This window comes from Atractosteus spatula, chromosome 13, assembly GCF_055471065.1.
Source record: "Atractosteus spatula isolate fAtrSpa1 chromosome 13, fAtrSpa1.hap1, whole genome shotgun sequence".
NCBI lineage: Eukaryota > Metazoa > Chordata > Actinopteri > Semionotiformes > Lepisosteidae > Atractosteus > Atractosteus spatula.
The window spans coordinates 40,369,250-40,391,503 of record NC_142718.1 but is presented as its reverse complement, the minus strand read 5'-3'; the positions used below and the strand labels follow the sequence as shown (position 1 = coordinate 40,391,503).

The following is a 22,254-nucleotide window of genomic DNA, read 5'->3' as shown; positions in this document are numbered from 1 at the left end:
TAAAGAATCTAGTCTTCACTGTATACAAAGACATTATTCTGCACTGAAATCAAGGTTAGATTGTTTCAGCAATGCCTACGCTTGCTCCAGCGTATAATTACCCATCACCTGGCCCTGAAATTTTCACATCAGAAAGACAGTATTTAGCAAATTACATCAATTGCTGAGCAGGTGTGTGTGCAGGTGGCGTGGAGGCAAGTATTAACGCTCTTTCATTAAATTGTTATCCTACGTTGATGAGTACAGTGTCAAGGGGTGTTCTGCAACACGCCACTTCATTCAGTCATCTAGCAAAACAATACTGGTCATCAGCACAGCACGATTTTGCATTCACACTATGATATGCTGAACATAATGTATGACAATGGTGATCAGATAACAAAATAAATCATAATTAATTATAATGATAATAATTACTGGTATTTATGTGCTATTTTCCTAAATGATTCTAAAGATGTTTACATATAGGAGGGGACCCACTTCATCCACCACTGAAGTTCAGTCTCCACTTGTGTGGTGCACCAGTGACCCTACTGTACCTGTGTGATACACTAGCAGCCACACTGCAGAGCAGGTCAGGAGGAGGATTGAGAAACTGCCTACCTAGCTGAGTTAAGGGGGAACTTTAGAGAAGACAAACTGCAAGCCCAGAGCCGAGTTTTACCAGGACCCTAGGTTTAATACCTCTAATCTAACAAACAGCGCCTTTAACTATTTAAAGACAAAACATGTAGGAAGTTTCTGATGGCACATCCTACAGCAAAAATATTCCTGGTCACCACACATGGGAACAGGACATTCTGATCCAGAAGGAAGAGCACCACCTACTGGTTCACCAACATCAAGTGCAACGACAACGTGTTGTTCCTTAGAGGCTTCCTGTCCTAGTACTGATCAGATCTGAATTCGCTTAGTTCCTGAGATTGAACAACATTCAGCTACAAGGTTGAGCTGCTATGCTGAGGGCATCTCACCACACTGCAGTAAAGGATTTCAACTTCCAGTTATGGTGTGCATTGGTGTTTTAGAAATTGCTATTACCTTACAGTATTCCTACAGAGTGCCATTGAAGGTGCCCTTGTTAATATTTATGACACCCCTTGTCTTAATTGTCCATTGACTGTAGGTGAAGTATTCCTGACCTTGTTAACTTTCAAATTTGAAGAACCACTAGATAGCATGAAAATAAAGATCTTTGTCATTTCATGCAATGAGGTAATTAAGTAGAATAGTCTTTTGCAACACTGTAAGTGAGCTGTTGTCCATGGAGACAGTATTGAAGGAGGGCGAAGGATACCTGATTTTTACTCTAGAAATACAAGAGTGTGTACTTGTCCTTCCTCTCCATTGCAGTTTGCAGTGAAAAACTGCCACTCTAATCCATATTGACTCCTATTCAAGTTTGAGTGAAAAAATGCTCTAGAGATCAAAACACCTTCATGACAATGTCCACCATTTAGGAGTTTCACTGGAGCTCATGTTGTTCTGTACCACTAAGTGATAAGAAAAGCATTTCCAAATTCTAGCCGTTTCCAAAGTTGTAGATGAAAGTTAATAGGTCAGGAATGCCACTGTTGAGTGATGCTGTATCAGTGTTATTCAGGCTAGTTGACCTGAAACCATTTTTGTTTCTGTTTTAGCCTTGCTGAAAGCACTGCTTCCCTGTGGTTTCCTTGTGCCGTGTCAGTATGCACGTAAACTTTAACACTGTCAGAGAACTCTGAGAGGTGTATGTAGGTGAAAGAGTTAATCTTGCCTTTTTGCAGCCATCAGAGATGTTAATCCAGTGCTATTCATACTTTGACAGATTGGATGCAAGATTACAGTCCTGCTCTTCATCTATTTCTTGACAACCAACTATTACTGGATACTTGTGGAGGGGCTTTATCTGCACAGCCTCATCTTCATGGCATTCTTCTCTGATACCAAATACCTTTGGGGATTCACCTTGATTGGATGGGGTAAGCTTGCCTGCCTGGTAAATATTTCACCTTCTGGCTTGTCCATCTGGAGAGCAGAAGGCTTTACAGAAATGTTGTCGCTGGGGATCCCTCGTTTTTCTCTGCATATCCAGCAAAGCGTGCTCTCTAATTCCTGTCCCACTTTAAACTAACTGGACCTTCGGAGAGCTGGCTGTGATTCTGAATTCATTGTGTTATTAATAAAAGCCTCTGATCTTAAAAAAAAAACAGTAAGAAGTGGTTACCTATCAAATTGATCGATGTCAAGATGTGCGGCCAGATTGTAATCGTCAGGCAAAGTACTAACACCGGGGTAAATGTCTTAGCGTCCATTTATCAAATTCAAAGGATATTTTTTTTCCATTTCCCTTGTTGCTAAACATTTGATCAGTGCAGCAAGCGGTCTCTAACAGTTCGTGTGAGTGGCTCATGATTGGTCAACAAATTTCACCTCCCACTCCAGTGGCTGACTTAGCAGGGCGCTAAATCTGATCCGAATGAAGCCCATGGTCCAGCTTCAGGACGCCGGCTTTGTGCAGCAGGTCCCATTTTGCTGAGAGAATAACAGTGACGACCCCCTCTGGCTCTGAAATCTAGGCATGGTAGAGCTCTGCTGCCGCATGTGAGCGGGTCTGCGGTGCAGCAGAGTTCCCTGCAGTCTCGAGGGCTGCTGTGTGGCTCTGGGTCTGAATCCGGGTGGGGGCTCGGTAGAGCTGCACTCGTCTCCGGTGCTGCGTAGAATCTTGTGCGACAAAGGGCCTGGTCTTTCGGCGAGGAGGAGCTATTAAATACCTAGGCGGTGGTGTTGTGTGTGCTTGGAGCTCACGACTGAGCGGTACCGAGTCCTGGCAGGGGCAGGGAGAGCAGCACCTGTCACATTTCCGTGTTGCCCTGATCCTTGCGCCCAGGCTGGGTCTGGAGGGTGTGGGACTCGAAGGGCGTTACGTTCCAGGCAAGCTTGCCGACTCCGGAGAGTGATCTGTGGAAACGTTGTGTTAGAATGTAATTCATCTCCGTTAAATCACAGTACAAGAAATACAAATACCTCATTTAGATTGTACACAGGGACTTACTTGGGCTTTAAAGAGTTAAAAGAATTAGACCCCAACAGATAAGCACTTCAGTATTTTTGGTTAAATTATAATGACAATCAAAAGAGCCAATGGATATGGACAGATAGTTTAAATAAGATACTTTCGTACTTGGCATTAACATGCTTGGCTGAGGAAATGCCAGCTCTGGCTGAAGATCAGTGCTGTCACAGCCCCGCTCTCTTAGAGGAATGAGCCAGGGAGGAGCTACAGGAGTGCAGCTGGGCAGAGGGAGGGGTGTAGAAAAGATGAGCACAGAGCTGTGGGCAGCCAGGGAGTGTTTATACACAAGAATTTGTTCTCCTCCCAAACATCTGTTTAACAGTACCATTTTGTACCTCTAAAATAATTCAATGCAAAATTGCTGATGCATTTCCAAAGATTTCTTCTGTCTCTCAGCTTTTTAAAATCCAGTATCCTGATACTGCACTCAGATTTACTGTATTCTGAGCTCATGAACTAAAGTGCAATACAAATATCTCTTTGACTAAATACATCACAGTAATGGATGGCTTGGACTTAAAAAGACAAAGTAGGCAGGTCTTACAAACGGAAGGCAGCGAGGAGGTATGTACCCATTCTGGTGTGTGTTCAGAGAATAGCTAGTAAGCAATACCAGAAACACAGCTGACTCTTTCAAAAATACATTCCGCAGAGAGGAAACAAACGGATGAATTTCTCCGGTATATTACTCATCCGTGTCAGCTACCAATGAGGAATTGATTCCAGAGGCCTAGATGTCCCATAACGGAGTACCTGGCCCATAAATGTCAGCATGTGCACTGCTTTTCCAAATGAGCAGATTAGCAGTCAAGGGATCATGAGAAGCTCATGCATATGTTTCAAAGCACGAAAAGAAGAATTTATCCCATCAGAAGTAAGAACAATAGAAGCAGGTGATACACAACATACTGTAAAAACAGATCACATGGGGCTCTGTAGGCTAATTTGCGAAGAGACATGTTCTATTGTAGGTTTTTATGTCAACTCCATCATATTTCCTCCGTTTTTATTGTTTGTGAAAATTACAGTACATCTCCAGATGACTGTAAGAAGAAAGGAAAAAGAATTAAGTGATAACAAATTTAGCCCAGTTTGTAAGCTTAGTAAAAAGAATCTGTTTGCTTTTCGGTAAGCTCTGGCCTGGCAAACAGCTGATGACATTTAAAGTAGATAAGTGTGGTGTGTTGCATGCAGGAAGCAAAAAAAAATCCTATTAATATAAGATGGGAAACATGCAGCTTGAAGAAGCTACTTCAAAAAAGACTCAGGCTTGTACAGTATGTTGGCAATTCACTTTCATCTTCTAGACACTGTGGGGAAGCAATAAAAAGCAATAAAAGCAATAAAAAGCAAACAGCGTGTGAGGGAAATAGCTAAAAGGGTAGAATTATGCCAAGAGATAGCAATTGTTAAATTATACAATGCCTTAGTGAGACCTCATTTGTGCAATTTTGGTTACTACAGGTCACAAAAAAAGAAACTGCTGCCGAGAAATGAGTACAAACAAGAGCAAAGTGATACATTCCTGGGTTTACCGACGGTGAACTGAAAGAACTGAACCTTTTTAGTCTAGAACATGGAAGACAGGGAAGAGACAAGACCCGGGGATTCACAATCCTCCAGGACCCGGGCCGTGTCAACCCTAGAGAGGGCTTCAGAGTTAGTGACGAGGGCACACACCCAGTGCCTTTAGAACTGACAGGAGTGGGGGTTTCTCTGCAAATAGGGTTGCAGCAGCCTGGAACACATCGTAACTCCTTTCAAGAAACAGCAGGATGAGATCTTTAAATTAATTGGATATTAGCAACTTCTAAGTTTGATATATTGAATGACCACCTCTGGTTTTTCATATTTTTTAATATTACTATATATCTTTGTACCTGTTTTAAACTACTAAGTCTCTAAGGAGTGAGGCCTAACAGAAGAATTTCAGGTTTCTCCTCTTCCACAGCATTTTGTGTGCATATTTACACCTCTCTGTGGAGCATTCCTTTTAAAAGATGTGGTCCTGAGTATGTTTTTGACTTTGCTTTTCACAGCGTCCCTGTGTTACACACTAGGTGTGATAATGACAGAGCAGGTTTGTTTGATTTTCTTGGTCTCTAGGCAGCGGCTGTGTTTTGATGTCTTATTTGTTTATTTACTTTGCTTGAAGTATCGCACCCAGCTGAAGATGATACTGTGTGCCTTTGAAATGGAGATTTTAAAGCAAAATGTGAGATAAAATTTCAGGACTGGTATCACAGTCGGTACACTCTGCCCCTACAATAATGAGTGTAATTTGACCCTGGCAGGTTTGAAACACCAGCATTAGTCAAAGCAGGGTGTGCATGTGGTGGTGAATCAGAATTCAGCAAGGCCACAGAGGTGAAGAAGATTTCTGGCCCCCTGTGAACATGTGGTTCTGTAGGTCTGTGTCCCCAAGTCATTGCTGATCACTCTAGGAACATCTCCTGCAGCATTGATTTCAAAATCCCCCTGGACAACTTAGACAGGGGACACCAAGAGCAGCCAGCCAGTCAGCCAGTCCTCATATTCTGGGGAGATGGGAGGAAGACAGAGTGCCTACTGAGTACCTACTCAAACACTGGAGGAACGTGCAAACTCCCCACAGACAGATACCACAGCCCAGTAACCAGGAGGTGTCAGGCCACCATAGCCCCATATTACCACCCCCTGGAACAAATACAGGTAATTCACATAATCTGCCTTAGAGTCAGAGGAGTCTGTATTCACAATATCCCTGAGACCTGGGCAGTGTCAACCCTAGAGACTTCTTCAGAGTTAGTGACACGGGCACACACCCAAAGTTTGAGAAGGAAGTGCCTTTAAAACTTAGAATGAGAAGAGATGACAAGAGGGATCAAACTTTATAATGTTAGAACCTCATGGTGCTGTACAGTGATCAGAAATACAGTTTCTTAATGTGTTTTTCTGTTTCTTAGGTTTGGATAAAGGGGAGAACAGTTTGTTGATGGTAAAATGCATGTTAAAATACAAGTCACACACTAGGACCTCACTGATGTAAAAGATTGTTAGGTTAATTAATTAAGACGTGAAACTTTGCTTGATGTGCTCACAAAATGCCTATTCCTTCTTGCAGATTCCCAGTCCGGAATGCAGCTAGGTGTTTGTGTTTTAGGAAAGAGCGCAGGAGTATTCTGATGAGCTCCTTCCCTGGCGCGCCAGTCAAACAGGACTCCTTACACTTGGCTTCACACTCGTCACATCCAGCCAGAAGACATCTTATCTCAAACATTGACAGCACGCAGGAAACACCCTCTGTTTGTTTTGATTTGTTTCTCATCTCATGGATGAACAGGCGTTACTCTTTGCCTGAACAGCCATCAAGTTAGCCATTAACAAGACTGAGCAGCGCAGCAATTAAAAGAAGAAAAAAAAAGCTTTATCTTCTTCAAAAATAATAATTATATTTTTCCACTTGGGCAGCTCTTGTTCCTGGTGTAGAGCTTTGGGTGATATTTGCAAGCGTTTGAGGAATTTAAAAACAGGGAGCTTGTATACCCTACTAAATGAGGCATTTGTTTTAATTGCAGGTGTTCCGGCTCTGTTTGTGGCAGCCTGGGCAGTTGTCAGGGCAACGCTTGCAGACGCAAGGTGAGAGGGAGATGAAGCCCTAGATTACCTTCGAGTGTTTTTATTCATAAGACACCTCCTTTCTGTCACAACGCATTGCCCAAGACCTCTTGTGTAACAGCTTGAATCAGGATGGTCCTGATGGCATCAAAGAGCTCTTCTTCTTGCGAGCTCTGCTGCTGAGAGGGAGGTCCCCTCTTCCTCATTCCTCGTTCCCTTCATGGATCGTTCCAGAAAGTGCTCTAAAGGATTGTGAAGGGGCAAAAGAAACCCATAAATGCCTGGCAACTGTGGGTTCATAACATCAGTAGGGAGTTCAGTGTGAAGTAACCATCCTGGGAAAGATGAGATTTGTTTTTCTATCCCAACCCAGTCTTTCAGGCTAAAAGTTAGGAGAATAGGCAGTGGTGGTCCCATTCTGCATTCAAACTGTGAACCGGCAGCAATCTTCTACCCTGGAGACTGTTACTCAGCCATGTTTCGGAAGCTGATATCCTGACTTCCTTCAATTAATGGATGGATGAGATTCTTGAATCAATGAACTACCAGCTTCCAACCTGCCTAGGTGGGCTGAATGGTCTACTTTCATTTCTAACTCCTCCTTTGCTCTTACCTACATGCTACAAAACTGAGGAGTATGCAATCCTCAAGACTTATCAGGCCACTGATCAGATTCTCAGATAGTGCTCTTCGGATGATAGCGGATGTGTCCAGGTTCTTACAAGAAGTCACAGGTCCAAGCAGGACTGAGTGGTCTTTGCAGGGTTTTAGTGTGAACAGTCTTTGAATCTCACCATGCAGGAAGCAAATGCCTTTACTGCCTGCCTGCTTTCATGCCATTACCGAGAGCTTGAGAGCTTGAGGAGCATGGCCTGCTTGCTGTGCCTGTTCTTGAGCTTCCCTTGTCTGCTCTTGAGAAGTAATGATTTTCCCAGCTGAGCACATGGGAGGGTGTTTCCAGATTCCCATGTGGAAGGTCACGCTGATTGTAAGGCTGCAGTTGTATTACACTCAGAGGTAAGCAGTGCTCTGCAGTGAAAATGCTACGTTTCCTCTTCTTTGCTTCTTCACAGCTGCTTCTCTCAGTTTGGGGGGAAACATAATGTCTTTCATGTCTGGAAAAGAATTATTGGAAAAAAGGATTGTGACATGATCACTTCTGTCTTTTGCAAGTGAGGTTTTTACCATGGCCCTTGCTTCTGGAATCCATGGTCGAGTCCTCACAAAACAAAAACAGCAAACGAGGGAGGAAGCCACAGATAAAGCTGAACAAAAATCTCTTCTGAACTTTAATAATTTATAATATGTCATATATTTCACACTTAAACTTTTTGGGAGCATAATATTCTGCACTTCATTCTTGGCAGAACTTTATATTAGAATTTATTTTTGTACTGCTATAAATTACATTTTAAACTTTTTTAATGACCATCGTAGTATAACACCTTGTACTGAAATGACCTTGATAGTAAGTTAAGTTTATATTGGGCTTACTGTACTTTTAAATATATATATTTGTTCATTTTTATAATGCTCATATGGGTTTTACTGAGTACGATAAATGTTGCTGGGTTTTCACAGTATTTTTTTAAGTTTCAAAGTCTGAAATGTTTGAGAAATGAATTTTAGGGATATGAAAAGACCTTTCATATGATGATGTCAGGATAGGTCCTGATAGTAATGAATAGTGAATAATGTTAACCAGTGTTTACATGAGCCATTACTTCAGTGCCTAAAGGCTGGAATGTTATTTTTGCTTTATCACATCTTTAGATCTGAGTTTTAATGCTGCTTTTCTTATTCTGTAATGATTTGAACTGCTGTCCACACTCTACTTCCACTACCAGTGAGATAACCTCACCAGGGGTTCTAGACACTCTCAAAACTGAAAACAGTTCTGTCTAGCTGGGAACTGAAAGATAAATAATTCAGATTTTTATCATCATACTGGCTGGGCCTTATTTGCACAATGTCTTTATCTAGATGAGTGAGTGGATTGTGGGGTATATTATTCCAAAAACATTTGTTTGTACAAAACCTTATTTTAAAAAATGTTTTAGTTCAGGAGTTATAAACTGTTACATTTTTATAGTAGCTGTGTACATTTGTAAAATTTTCATGTACTTCTGTGACTGCGTCTGGTAGTATTTTAGGTTTGGACTATTTAAAGTGCATGTTTCAAGTCATTTGGAGAAACAGTTACTTGGATGCGTTTATTTGGATAAACGGGTATTTATTTTTTAACTCTTATCTTACATAAAGATGACCTGTTTCAGAAAAGACCTGTCTCAGAAAGTGTTAATACTGGTTAATGGCAGTTGAGCAAGCCTCTTAGAATACAAGTCACGTACAAACCAAACAGGATTATTGCTGTGTATGAGTAGCAGAGATTTGACAGCTAAACGACTTCAGAGAGGTTGTCACCCACTGGAAAACATGAAGTCCTACAAGCACAGAATCCACCTTGATCCACTAATCCGCCTTACACCAGTGGCACGTGAGACAACTAATAAGTGCATTTGATTTTCTACAATTACCAATCAATCAATCTTTTACTTGCTATAGCGCCTTTCATAACAGTTTGCTTTCCAGATTCGCATTGCAGTTAACAGTATTACAACAGCTGACCGTGTGGGCACAGAGGAGAGGAACACAAATCTGTAAAAACCCCAGAGGGAGGAAAGAAACCTCTGGGGTTCCAGGGCCAATGGTTGCCCCTCCCCCCTCCTGGCATTGAGATTGGGCTTCAGTAATTGACGGTGAATCACAGACAATCTCTGCAGCTTCAGGGGTTAAAATCCTGCTGTCCTGGGTCTGCTCTCAGGATTATCCTAGTGAGATAGTTGAGTTTTCCTGGGACTGGTCATTGAGTGTGAAGTGAGGTTCTGATGTAATGGGCTGTCAGGGCTCTCTGTCGGGTCCCAGTGCTGCGATACAGGCAACATCATTGTTGTTAATACATTTTTTGGACACATAGCATATTGACCATCGTTTTAACTCACATTTTAATGAAAAAGAACCAAAAGAAAGTGGTAGGCTAAAGGGTCGATTTTTATTTTTATCCTTTGTTTCTCGATGAAAGGCAGTACCTGGAAATGTTTAAGTCGACATTCTTTCTGTTAGAAAAAACATAAGTCTGAAAGGTATAAATTTAGCTAGCACTACAAATTATTCTAAAACCATTAAAATTTAGTGTTTTCCCCACGTTCAGATCTCTTGAGAAAAACTGGATTTTAAAATATTTTTTAAGCAATTAATCAGTTACAAAACTTACATACTGCAAAGAGTTTTCCTTGTATCTGTCGAGTAAGAGAAAAATACATACAGGAGACAAAGACAGACAATATTAGATGCACATCAAACAGCATACAAAACCTGAACTTAAAAAAAAAAACTGATAAAAAAATTTCTGTTAAATTTAAATGTAAGGAATGTGTGAGTTTTTTATGCAGTTATATTTTATCTTAATTTTTAAATTAGGAACTTGAACTACTTTTTAACCCACTGCAGGGTAGTTTAAAGCACATTGATCTTTCTCCCTCTTTCTGCAGATGCTGGGAACTAAGCGCTGGTAATATTAAATGGATTTATCAAGTTCCAATTTTAGCAGCCATTGGGGTAAGTGAATAGATTACATATAAAAAAACAAAAATCCTAGAAAGATATACTGCAAAAGTAAAGGGTGATACATTTTCTTCCACTTATGTCACTTAAATGCACAATTATTATATGGAATGTTTGTATTGATGTTGTTGTTTTAATGGTTTTTTTACTACAGCACAGCTTTAAATGTATCTGAGCATTTAAAGTTGAGCTTGTACATGTTTGATTTGTAACGTGTGTACATTGGTGCTTCATTTTGAACACCTGAAATTGTTTACCGGTCTAAATATCACGTCTGTGCTTTTTTTATATTACCTCTCTCAATGCAGTGTGTCATCCTGTACCAATTAATTGCACCATTAACATTACATGTAGCAATAAGGTGATGGCGCCCTGTTTTTGATGTTTGCATCAGGAATGCTTGTAGCAGCCAGCACTCTGGCTGCAGAAGTGATGTTAATGAAAGCCTTGGTAGTATTACAAGGAGTTTATACTAGATCAATACATTTGAGAGAGAGAGAAAAAAAACATTTATATTTCCTTGTGATATCATTTAAAAATCAATATTTCCAGGGGAAAATCAATTCAACACCTCCTGTGTTGTTTGGAGTCATCCCTTCAAACTTGATTATGAGGACCATGCTGGGTATATCCAGGTCAGTCTCGGCTGAAGAGACCCCCAGCGGAGATTCATGGAGAATCCATTAAACTGGATGAGGTCATGTGTGGCTTTGTTTATAGAAACTAGAGGCAACCAGTCTGGACTGGAATAGATCCTCCTGTTCAAAAACAAATCCTTTTCTTAAAGCAAATGTCCAGAAAGATACCCCTTGTATTATTCTGTAGTAATAAAGGTGAGAAGATCTCATGCATGAATCTTATTTATTAAAGCACCTTCGAATTAAAAATTCAGAGTCTTGGCGGGGGGGGGGGGGGGTCTACTGTGTTCCTGAGGAGCCACAATCCAACAGGATTCCTGGGTTAAATCATCTATTTCTAAACACATGGAACAATTTCATTTTGACCAAGAATGCATTCTGTTCAATTGAGTTGTTTGGAGGTGATCCAACATGAAACCATCAACACTCTGTAGCTCTCAAGGACAATATTTGACCATTTCTGAATCAATTACAGTAGTTTATTAAATTTATCACAGCCTGCTTGTGATGCAAGCTATGGCAAATAAATAATTAGAAATAACCTATAACATCTGGACTGTGGCTGCCTGGGACCAGAACTGGCAGCTCTACCCTTCTGTATTGTTAAACAGTATGTTCTTAAAGAGCTGCTTTTCCATTAGCATTTTTGGTCCCACATGGGGCACATTAATATTCCATTTTGAGTCCTGTAAACTGACTTTTTAACTGATTGATTCGGAGGCTTTGAGGGTAAACAGCAAGACAACCTCAGAGGGCCATCCACATGGCTAATGTAAATATCCAACCCCTCCACATCATCCCTCATTTATTTTATAAGTCCCTTTGAAGGAGTACAAGAGAAAATAAATCAAGCAAAAATGGAACACACATCTATCTCAAGGCTTCATTGCTAGGAAACACATAAATAAGAACTGTATTTTCCATGTACAAGAAATAAAACATGTTTTATTATACCATAAAATGGAAATTCATATTATTATTATTATTATTATTATTATTATTACAAAAATCAAAAATATTTAAAAAACCATGCAGTGTATTCACATTTTATGCTTTTTCAAAGGAATAGCGCACAGGTTCAGATTTTTTTTGACAAAGAACTTAAATCGCAAATATTAGTAAATAAAATACAGTAGTTCAGCTTTGGTAGTTGTAGAGACCATATCAAACAATAATATTGTCATTGTAATGTTGTTGTGCTTAACCAAAGTTAACCATTTTACTTTATTTTTATGTTTTTAGTTGAATTTCGTCTTGTTTGTGAACATCGTCAGAGTCCTTGCAACAAAAATCCGGGAAACAAATGCAGGAAGATATGACACCAGGAAGCAGTACAGGTGGATATTTCCTGTTGAATATGTATTGAGTATTCTGCAGTCATTGTGGACAGTTCACAGTAATTTATGCTAAAACCCCAAACTATCATAACAAATCTGATTAATTTACATTTTCAAATTTTGTATTATTCAGTATTTATTTTATATTTGGATGATCAATACTACAGTTCGTACGGACCATCCAGAGAAACTATTCCCTTTTTAACTATTACTGTAGTTACAACTACAACAAAATCTCAAAGTGGTCAGGACATTGACGAAACCTTTTTGTACCAGTATTTTAGTAATGTGTGTGTCCGTCGCTGGAAGAGACGTAGGCTTTGCGCCAGGTTACAGGTGCTGTCATGTGGGATCTCATCCCACTCCTCTCCAACGGCCTGGACAAGCAGCGCCTGTCCCTGGTCTCTGAGCCCTAGATGCCACAGACGTGCCAGCTCATCCCACAGGGATGGGGCTCTGATCTGGGAAGTGGGGAGTCCACATCCTACCCGTCACGTTCCCGGTTGTGCGGCATGCCTGAGGATGCATGCTGCCCTGCTGGAAGACTGGCATGTCAAGGTGTGTAAGCGAGGTCCCATGTGATGATCAGTGTAGTGCTGCAGGTGGAGATCTGTAGACCTTCAACTTGAGCTGCTAGGAGCCTTAGCAGGGCAGTGGGATCAGAGAATCTGCACCAGCACTGTTGCAAGAGGACATGTGGCCCATTCGCAATGTAGAATTACTCCAGGTCGTACAAATTGCCAATTAAATGTTTCGAAACACTGTACATGCACAGCAAATGCAGAACAAGAATGCTAAACATGCTGTGGAAAAACACAGAATTGAATCTGACCAAAAATTCGGTGAGGTTTGCATCAGCCAGTTTCTCTCCCGGTGACAATCAGGTACTAATGTCTGCTGTCAGAGGGATTATAACTCATGTCACTATGAGCAATGTATTGATACCAAGTGTGTTTATTATCAACACCATAGAAGGATTTTGAAATAGCTTTTTTCCTTGTTTGAACCATGTTATCAACCATCTTCCATTGCAGCTTACAGTATAAAATGCCATTATTGTTCATCAAAAACATTTTGCTTTGTTATGTTGCGTTGTCCTTTTTCTGTATTTTTTTCTGACTATCACTTCCAAACCATAGAATTTTGCAAGAATGTTCCCTCTTTCCTTTTAAGGGATCATGGTATAAATATCTTCAGATCGCCGAGAAACCAAAAAGTATAACTTTGCAAAAATGAACAAAAATCTGGGAGGATGTGTCAATCATTTCCCAATGTTTTTTCAGTGCAATCGAGCAAATAGCAACCTTATTTTTCTAAAACAGTAATGCAGTTATGTTTTTGCAGCTCTTATCATTTTGATAAATAATGTGAATGACAAGTAAGACATAAATTGAAATGTGCCTGGGTTATTTCTGTGTGCTAAAATAGAGTCGAGGGGTAAAAATGGCACAAAACATATAATTGTTTTGCAAATAACTATAATCAATATTAGCACTATCTCCATTCCTCTAATCTATGGTGCATTAGACACATGCAGATTTACAGCTGGCATGCAGCTAAATTCTGTGAAACCAATTTTGTGAATCAAAAGAGATTATCTTTTCTAACTGTGTGTGTGTTTTATTTGTTTATTGAGTAATGCCAGAGCATGACATTCTGAGAAGCACAGTGAAATAGGCCAGCGTTATCAGCAATGGGTGACAGAGCATGATGTTCCTTGTAAACACAATTATCATTTCTATTGAATAATGTTTGGTCCCTGGCTACAATATTATGAATAATAGCAATAAATAGTAGTAATTAAAGGCAATATTCAGATTTGTTCCAATACATTCTTATACTGCCTGAAAATAAACAGACAAATGACATTCGTTTAATACATTCTGCCTTTAAATCCCATTTTTATGTTCTGGATTACACTGTGCTTAATTTGTGTGCTCATTAACTAAATTATCAGACTTTAAAAGCTAATGGTTTTGTTTTTTAAGCACATGTAATGAGTAATAAGAGGATTCTGACTTTTTGTTTGATTGCGTTTGATTCAGTTTTGTTTGACTCTGACTTCTTGTCTTCTGCTTTTAGGGATGACTAACATCATCAAGCTTGCCCATCATGAGTTTGAATAATTTTTGGTTTTATTCGTTTATTTTTCAGCAGTAGAATATTACAAAATAACAAAAGGAATAATCTAATTTTCTGCGATTTCTAGAAATTAGGAAACGCTTTTATTTGAAGTACTGTAATAGAGGTTAATCTTAATTGGTATTAAATCTAACTACAGTAAATTATCATTTCGTTGATTTATGTCATGATTGGCACTAGTGTGGTCATTACCGCATGTTTCACTAAAATCTCTTTCTAGAAAGAATGGTTTCTGTGTTTTGTTTTAAATTCCACTTTTGATTATGAGAACAAGAGCATCATGAGTACAGTTTGGCAGGAATAGAGTTAAAACAGTTCATCCAGGTCCCATGTCATGTGCAACGCCTGATTACATTTTAGAACAATATTCCTCCGACACAATGCAATTAGATCTAAACACTGGTCTACTGGTTGCTACATTTTTGTGATTGATTACATTGCAAAAGTACCTGCTGGTCCAACTGAACAAACACAACAATGGAGGAGCAGCAGAGTAAACCACTGGGATTTCCAAATGGAATTTCTTTTGAGACGTTGCTGTTTCCTTAGTAATACCAAGTGTTTTGTTTTAAGGATAGATGCGATTCTTACCATAAATGGACAATAAAATTCTACCGGGCCTAAAGAAACACTGCTAAGGAACTTCACAGATGCCAACTGTACACCAGATGTTGCTTCCTTGACATGCACAGCTGGGCCGAGTGACCTCGCCACGCTGTTGGCCTCTGTTTCCCCAGCAGAACCCGGCTTTGCTGTGCGTTAACAATCCCGTTCTTTTTCAGGAAACTGGCCAGGTCCACACTGGTGCTGGTGCTGGTTTTCGGAGTTCATTATATAGTGTTTGTAGGAATGCCTCACACCTTCCAGGGAATCGGGTGGGAGGTGCGCATGTACTTCGAACTCTTCTTTAACTCTTTCCAGGTATTTAATTTTTTTATAATTAGATGTTTTGACTTGTGCCCGCTGTGTCATAATAAACTAAAAAGACAAGGGTTCTGACCAATACGCTGTCCTGCTGCCCTGCCCTTTCAATGATGGACAACCTGTGTCTCAATTATTGTGATATGTGTTTGCAGAGACGATGCGATAATGTGTTCCCTTAGCTTTTCCACCTCGCTCAGACGCAAGAGGTCGTGCTTGCCCTTGCCCCCTTGCAGTGTAATCGGCAGTTTGAAAGCTCTAACCTTTGAAACCACTATCTCAGCCTTTTCTTCTGCAAGTGTGAAACTGAGCGGGATAACATTCTTAATTCAGCTCAGCTGAATGTGGTAATGAAAAGGGTATCTTTTTATGTAAAAAATGACAGGGATTTCTATTTCCGTCTGTCAGAACATTGTGAAAGGTAACGTCAGACACTAGGAATCATTTATAGACGTTATAAACTGAGCGGTTTTGAAGTATCTTGGCTCGGAGTTAGTCTTTGATGTTTTTAAGGCTTTGAATGAGGAAGGAACAGAAGAGGCTCTAGCAGAGCAGAGTATTTGGCTTAATAGAGTCCATTTAAAAATACATGAATTTTTAAGAAATCTATCTCTGCGTGTATGCAGGCATCATTAATGCAATTTTCAGTTATGGTGGAAATTATGTAAAATGTGCAATGAGGCTACAGTATGTATCTGAAATTCACACCTCAGCTTTAACTGCTATTCTGTTTTTTTTTTGGATGCAGAATATTGAGCTGGACGATCTTTTGGGATCCCATACATGAGTTGAGCCAAATAGCCCAAGTCACCTCCCACAACTTAATGCTTAGTTACATAAGACGTAGATCTCAAAAGGAAGCATGACTTCATTTACAATCAGACAATGGGCACCAGAGCAGTCAACATTAAAAGACTTTACCCAAGATAGCTCCTCACAATAAAGAAGTTTTGCTGCCCAAACATTATAGGGACTCTTTCTGTTGTCAGAAGTTTCCTCGCATTAGACAGCTATGCTTGTGCTGTATATCATACTTTGATAAGTGTAAGAGCCCTTACCTAGAAGCTAGATACCAGCATAATTACCGAGAAAGGCTATCTCTTTGGAGTCTCACTGCACAGCAGTGCACAGCAGTACTGCTGCTGCCAAATGTGCATTCACAGCAATAAGAACTGACAAGCGATGAGTAAGGTGAAGAGACTTCTCTGCTGACACGTTTCGCCTTAAAGAATCTCTGGCACTGGTTTCACTTCTTTTTCGAGATCAGCTGCCAGCAAATTTGATCTCATGCTCTAGGCAGACCTGCTGAAGCCAAGTTTTGCAAATGTATTTGTTGATTCCCAAAGGGATTTATTTTAAAAAATCATTTAAACTAATTTTAAAGTTTGATAGAGCTGTTTCTACTAAATTAACCATCACCCCATGCACACAAGTGTATCATTAAATCATCCTTTTAGCATTTACTTTTAGGTTACTGTACTTCCTATCTCTTTTCTGACAGCTGTAGTGAGTAAGAAGTAGTCCCACAGCGTCCTCAAACACAACAACACATTATGCTGGGTCAAGATGTGCATTAGTTACTGTTCACTAGGTATTCTTCCGTAATGCCACCAGGATTTAAGGTTATTTTCTGAAGAATTTAAAGATATTAAAGCTGTTCTATTGTAGTGTTTCATACTACAGCAGAGCCGAGCGGCACATTTAAATACTGACTGCCAATGCTAAAACCAAAGAGTTTTCCTGCTTACCAAAAATCCTAAACATTTTGTTCATACTGCACACTGTATATTCATACATATTTACTCATGAATAAGAATTAACTGAAATTATTTTGTGTTCTTTCTATATACAGTGTGCTGTCTTAAAATAGATCTGGGTATTGATATTATTTTGCTTATACCGTATATAAAAATGACTATTGAGATGCTCTATTTTTATTATCTAAAAAGTAGAATGTATCATTGGGTTGTTATGACATTCAACCCTTACACCCGTTATTATAATATTTTTCTAAATAAAATAATAATTCTTGATTATTGATATTGATGATATAGTTGTTGCTATTTATAATAAAATAAATGTTTGTGTTCATATCTGTACATGATCCATAACCCACTGTTTTAACACACCGTATGAGCAGCAGAAAGTTCACTAGAAATATAAAAACATTTTCCACATACTGAACATTTCTTATCTGCCCACATTGTTCTCGTTCCAGAATGCACTAGCTCCTCGAATGCCGTACTTTTTTATAGGTCATCTTAAGGACTCCAAAAAGCTATTTCATTTCCATTTCTATCTGAATCACTCGGATGTCAAACAGCTGCTCTTGACTATGCTTAGTGCAGCACTGTGTTTCTGTTTTGTGTTTCAGGGATTTTTCGTGTCTATCATTTATTGCTACTGCAACGGAGAGGTGAGTGGTCCTTTCCCTAATTTGGAATCATTCAGCAATGTGTGTCAGCCCAACCGCAATTTTCTGGCAGAAAAATAGAGCATCATGGTCCTCTTTCCCTTCCCAAAAGCATAAGGTAGACTATGACTAGGAAAAAGCAGTTTCAACAGAAGTCTACACATTGTAATTATGGGTGAAAAGGGATGTTTTAGGGCTTTTTTTATAAATATGTTGTTAAGAATTGTCTTTAAGGATCTAGATACAATGGATAACACCTGGCGAGTGCCAACATTTCCAGCTTCAAAGCAAGGAGACGTCTGCTGAAATGTAGGGATCCGAGATTCAGTGATCAAAGCAACTGTAAAGCTTACAGTACCTTAGCTGACCATAGTTAATCAAGGTCTGGGTAAATGATAAAGTGTCAATCAACAGTCCAGGAAGACAGCATAAAGCAGGCAGGTAGGGAGAGAAAAAAAAGGAAGACACAGGAGAAAGAGACAGGAGGACATGGGAAGAGACAGAAAGGCAGAAGGCAAGAGCTCCTTGTCCTGATCCTCCATAAAGACCACATTGAACCTTGTTCAGAGAGCTTGCTATTCAGGAACGCTGATTTCCTGTGTAAAGAATCCCTCGGTTAAAAACGGTCTCTCCTGGGTAGTGGGTGTGTGTTAGAATAGGGAGATTGGGGTGATCGGTTCCCATTGATTTTGTCGCACCAGTGGCTTTACAGAAAGAGAGATTTAACCAGAGGTCATTTGCTGTTTAGTTTAGAAGGCAGTGTTCTGTTTTTGGGCCTTCGTAGGCATTAAATAAGAGTCTGAATACTTGGTAGCAGTCTGGGGTTTTTCTGGTGGTCAGGATGTAGACGTCTCGGCGACGCCTTATTTGAAAGTTTGTAAAAAGTGTAACTTGTGTGTTGTTCTTTGTGTGTACTGCAATTGTTATTAAATACTTGTTTAATCCAGTGTGCCGGAATTATTACTCTTTTCGCCAAAGCTGTGCCAGAGAACAAAGAACTCACGGGCCTCCCATTACACCAACTGCTCAGTAATAGTCTTGGCAAAATCTTGACAAATCGGGGGTAATGATTAATTGTAATTTATTGATCCGCTGCGTCACTTTGTAATGTGCTATTTTTGTCACCCCCTATATGTAACATTATGAAGTAAAGAGAGTAATTAAATTGTTGTCAATGCTGGATTATGAGACCTGGCTCACACAAAAAAAATGGCCAATCAATGAAAAAGGCTGCAGGCCTGATGCTCTTGTGTTCTGCTTGTCTTTGGGTTGCATCAGAAGGCCTGGTGCAAGACATTCAGCAGAGGTGTTGCTATAAGTGCTGTTAGAGTTGCCACAATGTGATGATACTTGCTTAATTTATTCCTGTAAAACCCGTCAAAAGACGAGGTATCCTACAATGAGGAACTGTCAGTGTAGTTTTGCCCTTGCAAGACCTCTTTATTTCTTCCGCCTGATCTTACCTGAGAGCACACATGGGAGAGCGCAGCCTGTCACTTGCCCACTCTCTCGCAGCCAGAGGCTTAGAAAAGGCTCCGATTAGCCACAGGTGAACGTTTATTGACCCGCTCGTTATTAGCAAGAGTTTTTTTCCCTCCCCCCTAATCACTGGGTCGTTGGCAGGTCCAGACGGAGATCAAGAAGACGTGGACTCGCTGGAACCTCGTCTTCGACTGGAAGAAGACCACCCAGTGCGGCAGCTACCGCTACGGCTCGGTCCTCACCAACCTGAACAGCAGCGGCAGCCAGTCCCAGCTGGCCGGCACCTCCCGCACCGCCCTCTTCTCCAGCCGGGTGTACCGCAGCGGGGGGCGGACCGTCAGCAGCCACACCACCCTGCCGGGCTACGTCATCAGCAACTCCGACCCCGACAGCCTGCCGCCCTCCATCCCGGAGGAGAGGGACGAGAGCGAGGAGAAGCAGGTGGACGACATCTCGCTGAAGGAGTCCCTGCAGCCCATGCTGGACGCCAGCACGGCGGAGGACGATGAAGAGACATTGTGAACCCCCCCCCCCCCAATCCTGGCGTGGGAAGGCTACGCTCTGGGTAGCGGCTCATTTCGGAAGGCACGGCGTGTTCTTGTCCATCCCGGTAGCTGGAAAGAAGACCGACTGTATCCCGAGTTTGACCTAAACCCAAAGAAAGAAACCGGAGTCCTTTGAGTGTAGTGTGTTAATTCCTGCAAGTGAAAAAAGGCTGTCTTTCGCTGCTCATGGTCATTTTGTTAGGGATTGCCAAGAGAGTGACGGCTGTCCTGCATGGGAATTCTGGGATTGACATTCCAGGTCGCTCCGTTCTTGTAAGACTGAAATCCCTTTTCATAATGGATGTGATTTGTCCGCTGCACTCTTTGTGCCAGACTGCTCTTTCTTCTGTGATTGCTAAATGTTTGGCATTTGATTGTTAACAAAGTCATTTTACAACATCATAGGGCTTCAGAAAACGACTGTGTTTCTTATTTCCGTGTACATGCAAAACACACAAGCAAGAAGAAAATAATTTGTATGGTACTGAGATTGTTGGCCAGCGTGCATACCCCTGATAAATATATCCTCATAATACGTTTTGGGAAAGAAAAATAAAAATGCAAATATTTTTGAATGGTGTAATTCTCTCAGAATTGGATTTCTAATGTATTCACATAGGGTGTGAAATGGGGGAAATGGTCAAATAGAGGATGGCACCTTCTGTCCAGGTTCCATTCGCTGAAAAAAAGATTCTGGCAATGTTAATGCATGATGAAAAATCAATACACAGCTTAAGTTAAGTTATGGCTATTTCTACATTTATTCTCAGGCTGCACATTAACTGAAACATCAGTTGCACTTTGAGAAGAATTAGTTTCTTGCATCTTATAGTGTTTTCCATCCCAGATTATCCCAAAGCAATGTATACCCTCACCCTCATATCCCACATTGAGAAGAATTCTTAAGAAGCTAACTGCGAGATCTGCAATAACTGCGTTATTACAAAGCGTTTATCATAATTCTAAACCTACAGAAATGAAACCCTGTCTTTATTCTTTGTGACTGAGCAAAGAAGGAAGAACGTGTAATAAATGTCTATGAAATCGCAGAGTAGAGTGAGAGAGAAAAAAAGTCTTGGTCGTTCAAAGATGATACGAATTCTGAAAAGAACTGTACAATTTCTCTTTGAGAAATAGGAAATGCCCATACTAATATGGAGGCGCTTAGGTAATAAGTGAATCATATGTCTTTTGTATTGTAAGATAAAGCTATTTTACTTTGTGGAAATGTTCTTTTTTTAAGAATAGTTGTTGGATAATCCCATTCCCTGCGCGACACTATGAAGAGTACGGGAAGACTTTTAGCCTTTTCTCAGATGGGCCATTTTGCCTCAGCAATTTGATGTACAATTTTCGCTGCAAGGTTTATATGCAAAATTACAGCTTTGGAATCAGATTGATTTAAGCAGGGGAAATGGTGGGGGAATGTGGAGTGTAATCAGAGCCGCCTCTCTGCCAGGAATCCTTTTAGCTTTTCAGCAGCCTCTTGGGCTGCATTTCCACATTCCTGCCAACTCTGAAATTTGCTCGGCTGTGAACCGGCTCCGGCTGCTGTGCAGCTGACACATCTGGCCGGCCACGATGAATGTCAACACATACACATGCTTAGTGGAAAGGGCAGAGATGAATATGCCCTAACCGAACACTTCTGAAACGTAGGAAGAAATAGTGCAATGTCTCAGCTAGTGAGCCTTTGTCAGGTGTGAAGGATTAGTGCTCGTTTCAGCATTTCATTAACCTCTCCTTGTGTCTTTGCAGCTCTCTCCCTGACACAGATGTCCACCCGAACCTCACATGCCAACTGTGTGCTGACTCCCCCAGGTCCGAGGAGGGGAGAGCAGGAGAGCTAACGTCCGAGTGACAGTGTTGGGGCGAGGAACACAGGAGAAAGACTATAATATAGGGGACAGTTGGAGACACATTCTGGAGGAAAGGTGTGAAAGGCAGTAACTTGTAAATGAAAAGCTTAAAGAGAGACTGGTTGATCACTGAATGCTGGTGATAATTGTGAACCCAGTTTGAGGGCAGGATTGACTTTCGATCTCTGTGCTTTATTAGCTTTCACATTCAGTGTCTTTGCCGTTACTTAAAAATCCAAAAATTTTAGACACTGCAAGGAGAAGGCCTTCCTCTGTTTCTTTGTCACTGATGTCTAGGTCCAGAAAATCGGATTGGACACCATTGGTACTCGACTGCAAGTCACATTTTAAAAAGTATTTACACATGCAAGTGAAAAACATTAATTATGGGTTAGAAAATTGTATCTGCAAATTAAGAGGTGCAACAAGATAAACAGAAATAGGAATAAATTATTTCTATTGCTTCTATTCCCTGAATATACTGTATCTACTAACCTGTCAGTGGAATCAAGCCAAATTGCCCGATTTAGCTGGATTTTCTGGTATTTACAGCTAATTCCTCCCATGGAACTAACCAAGTGAGACAGTGTACTCTTTAAAAATGACAAAAGACTTAGATAACTATATAAACATTTAAAAAA

At 40.5% G+C, this 22,254-nt stretch overlaps 1 protein-coding gene across 1 annotated transcript in view; it reads left to right on the top strand.

The window, feature by feature from the left end:
* Window positions 1-20,327, top strand: part of pth2ra (parathyroid hormone 2 receptor a) — a 38,498-nt gene extending 18,171 nt beyond the window's left edge. The window contains exons 7-13 of the mRNA XM_088930333.1: window positions 1,808-1,961; window positions 6,613-6,673; window positions 10,204-10,270; window positions 12,157-12,251; window positions 15,176-15,314; window positions 17,689-17,730; window positions 19,351-20,327. Coding sequence (XP_088786459.1) covers window positions 1,808-1,961; window positions 6,613-6,673; window positions 10,204-10,270; window positions 12,157-12,251; window positions 15,176-15,314; window positions 17,689-17,730; window positions 19,351-19,731 — 939 coding nt within the window. The 3' untranslated portion in view covers window positions 19,732-20,327. The remainder of the gene's footprint in view (window positions 1-1,807; window positions 1,962-6,612; window positions 6,674-10,203; window positions 10,271-12,156; window positions 12,252-15,175; window positions 15,315-17,688; window positions 17,731-19,350) is intronic.
* The last annotated feature ends 1,927 nt before the right edge of the window (window positions 20,328-22,254 follow it).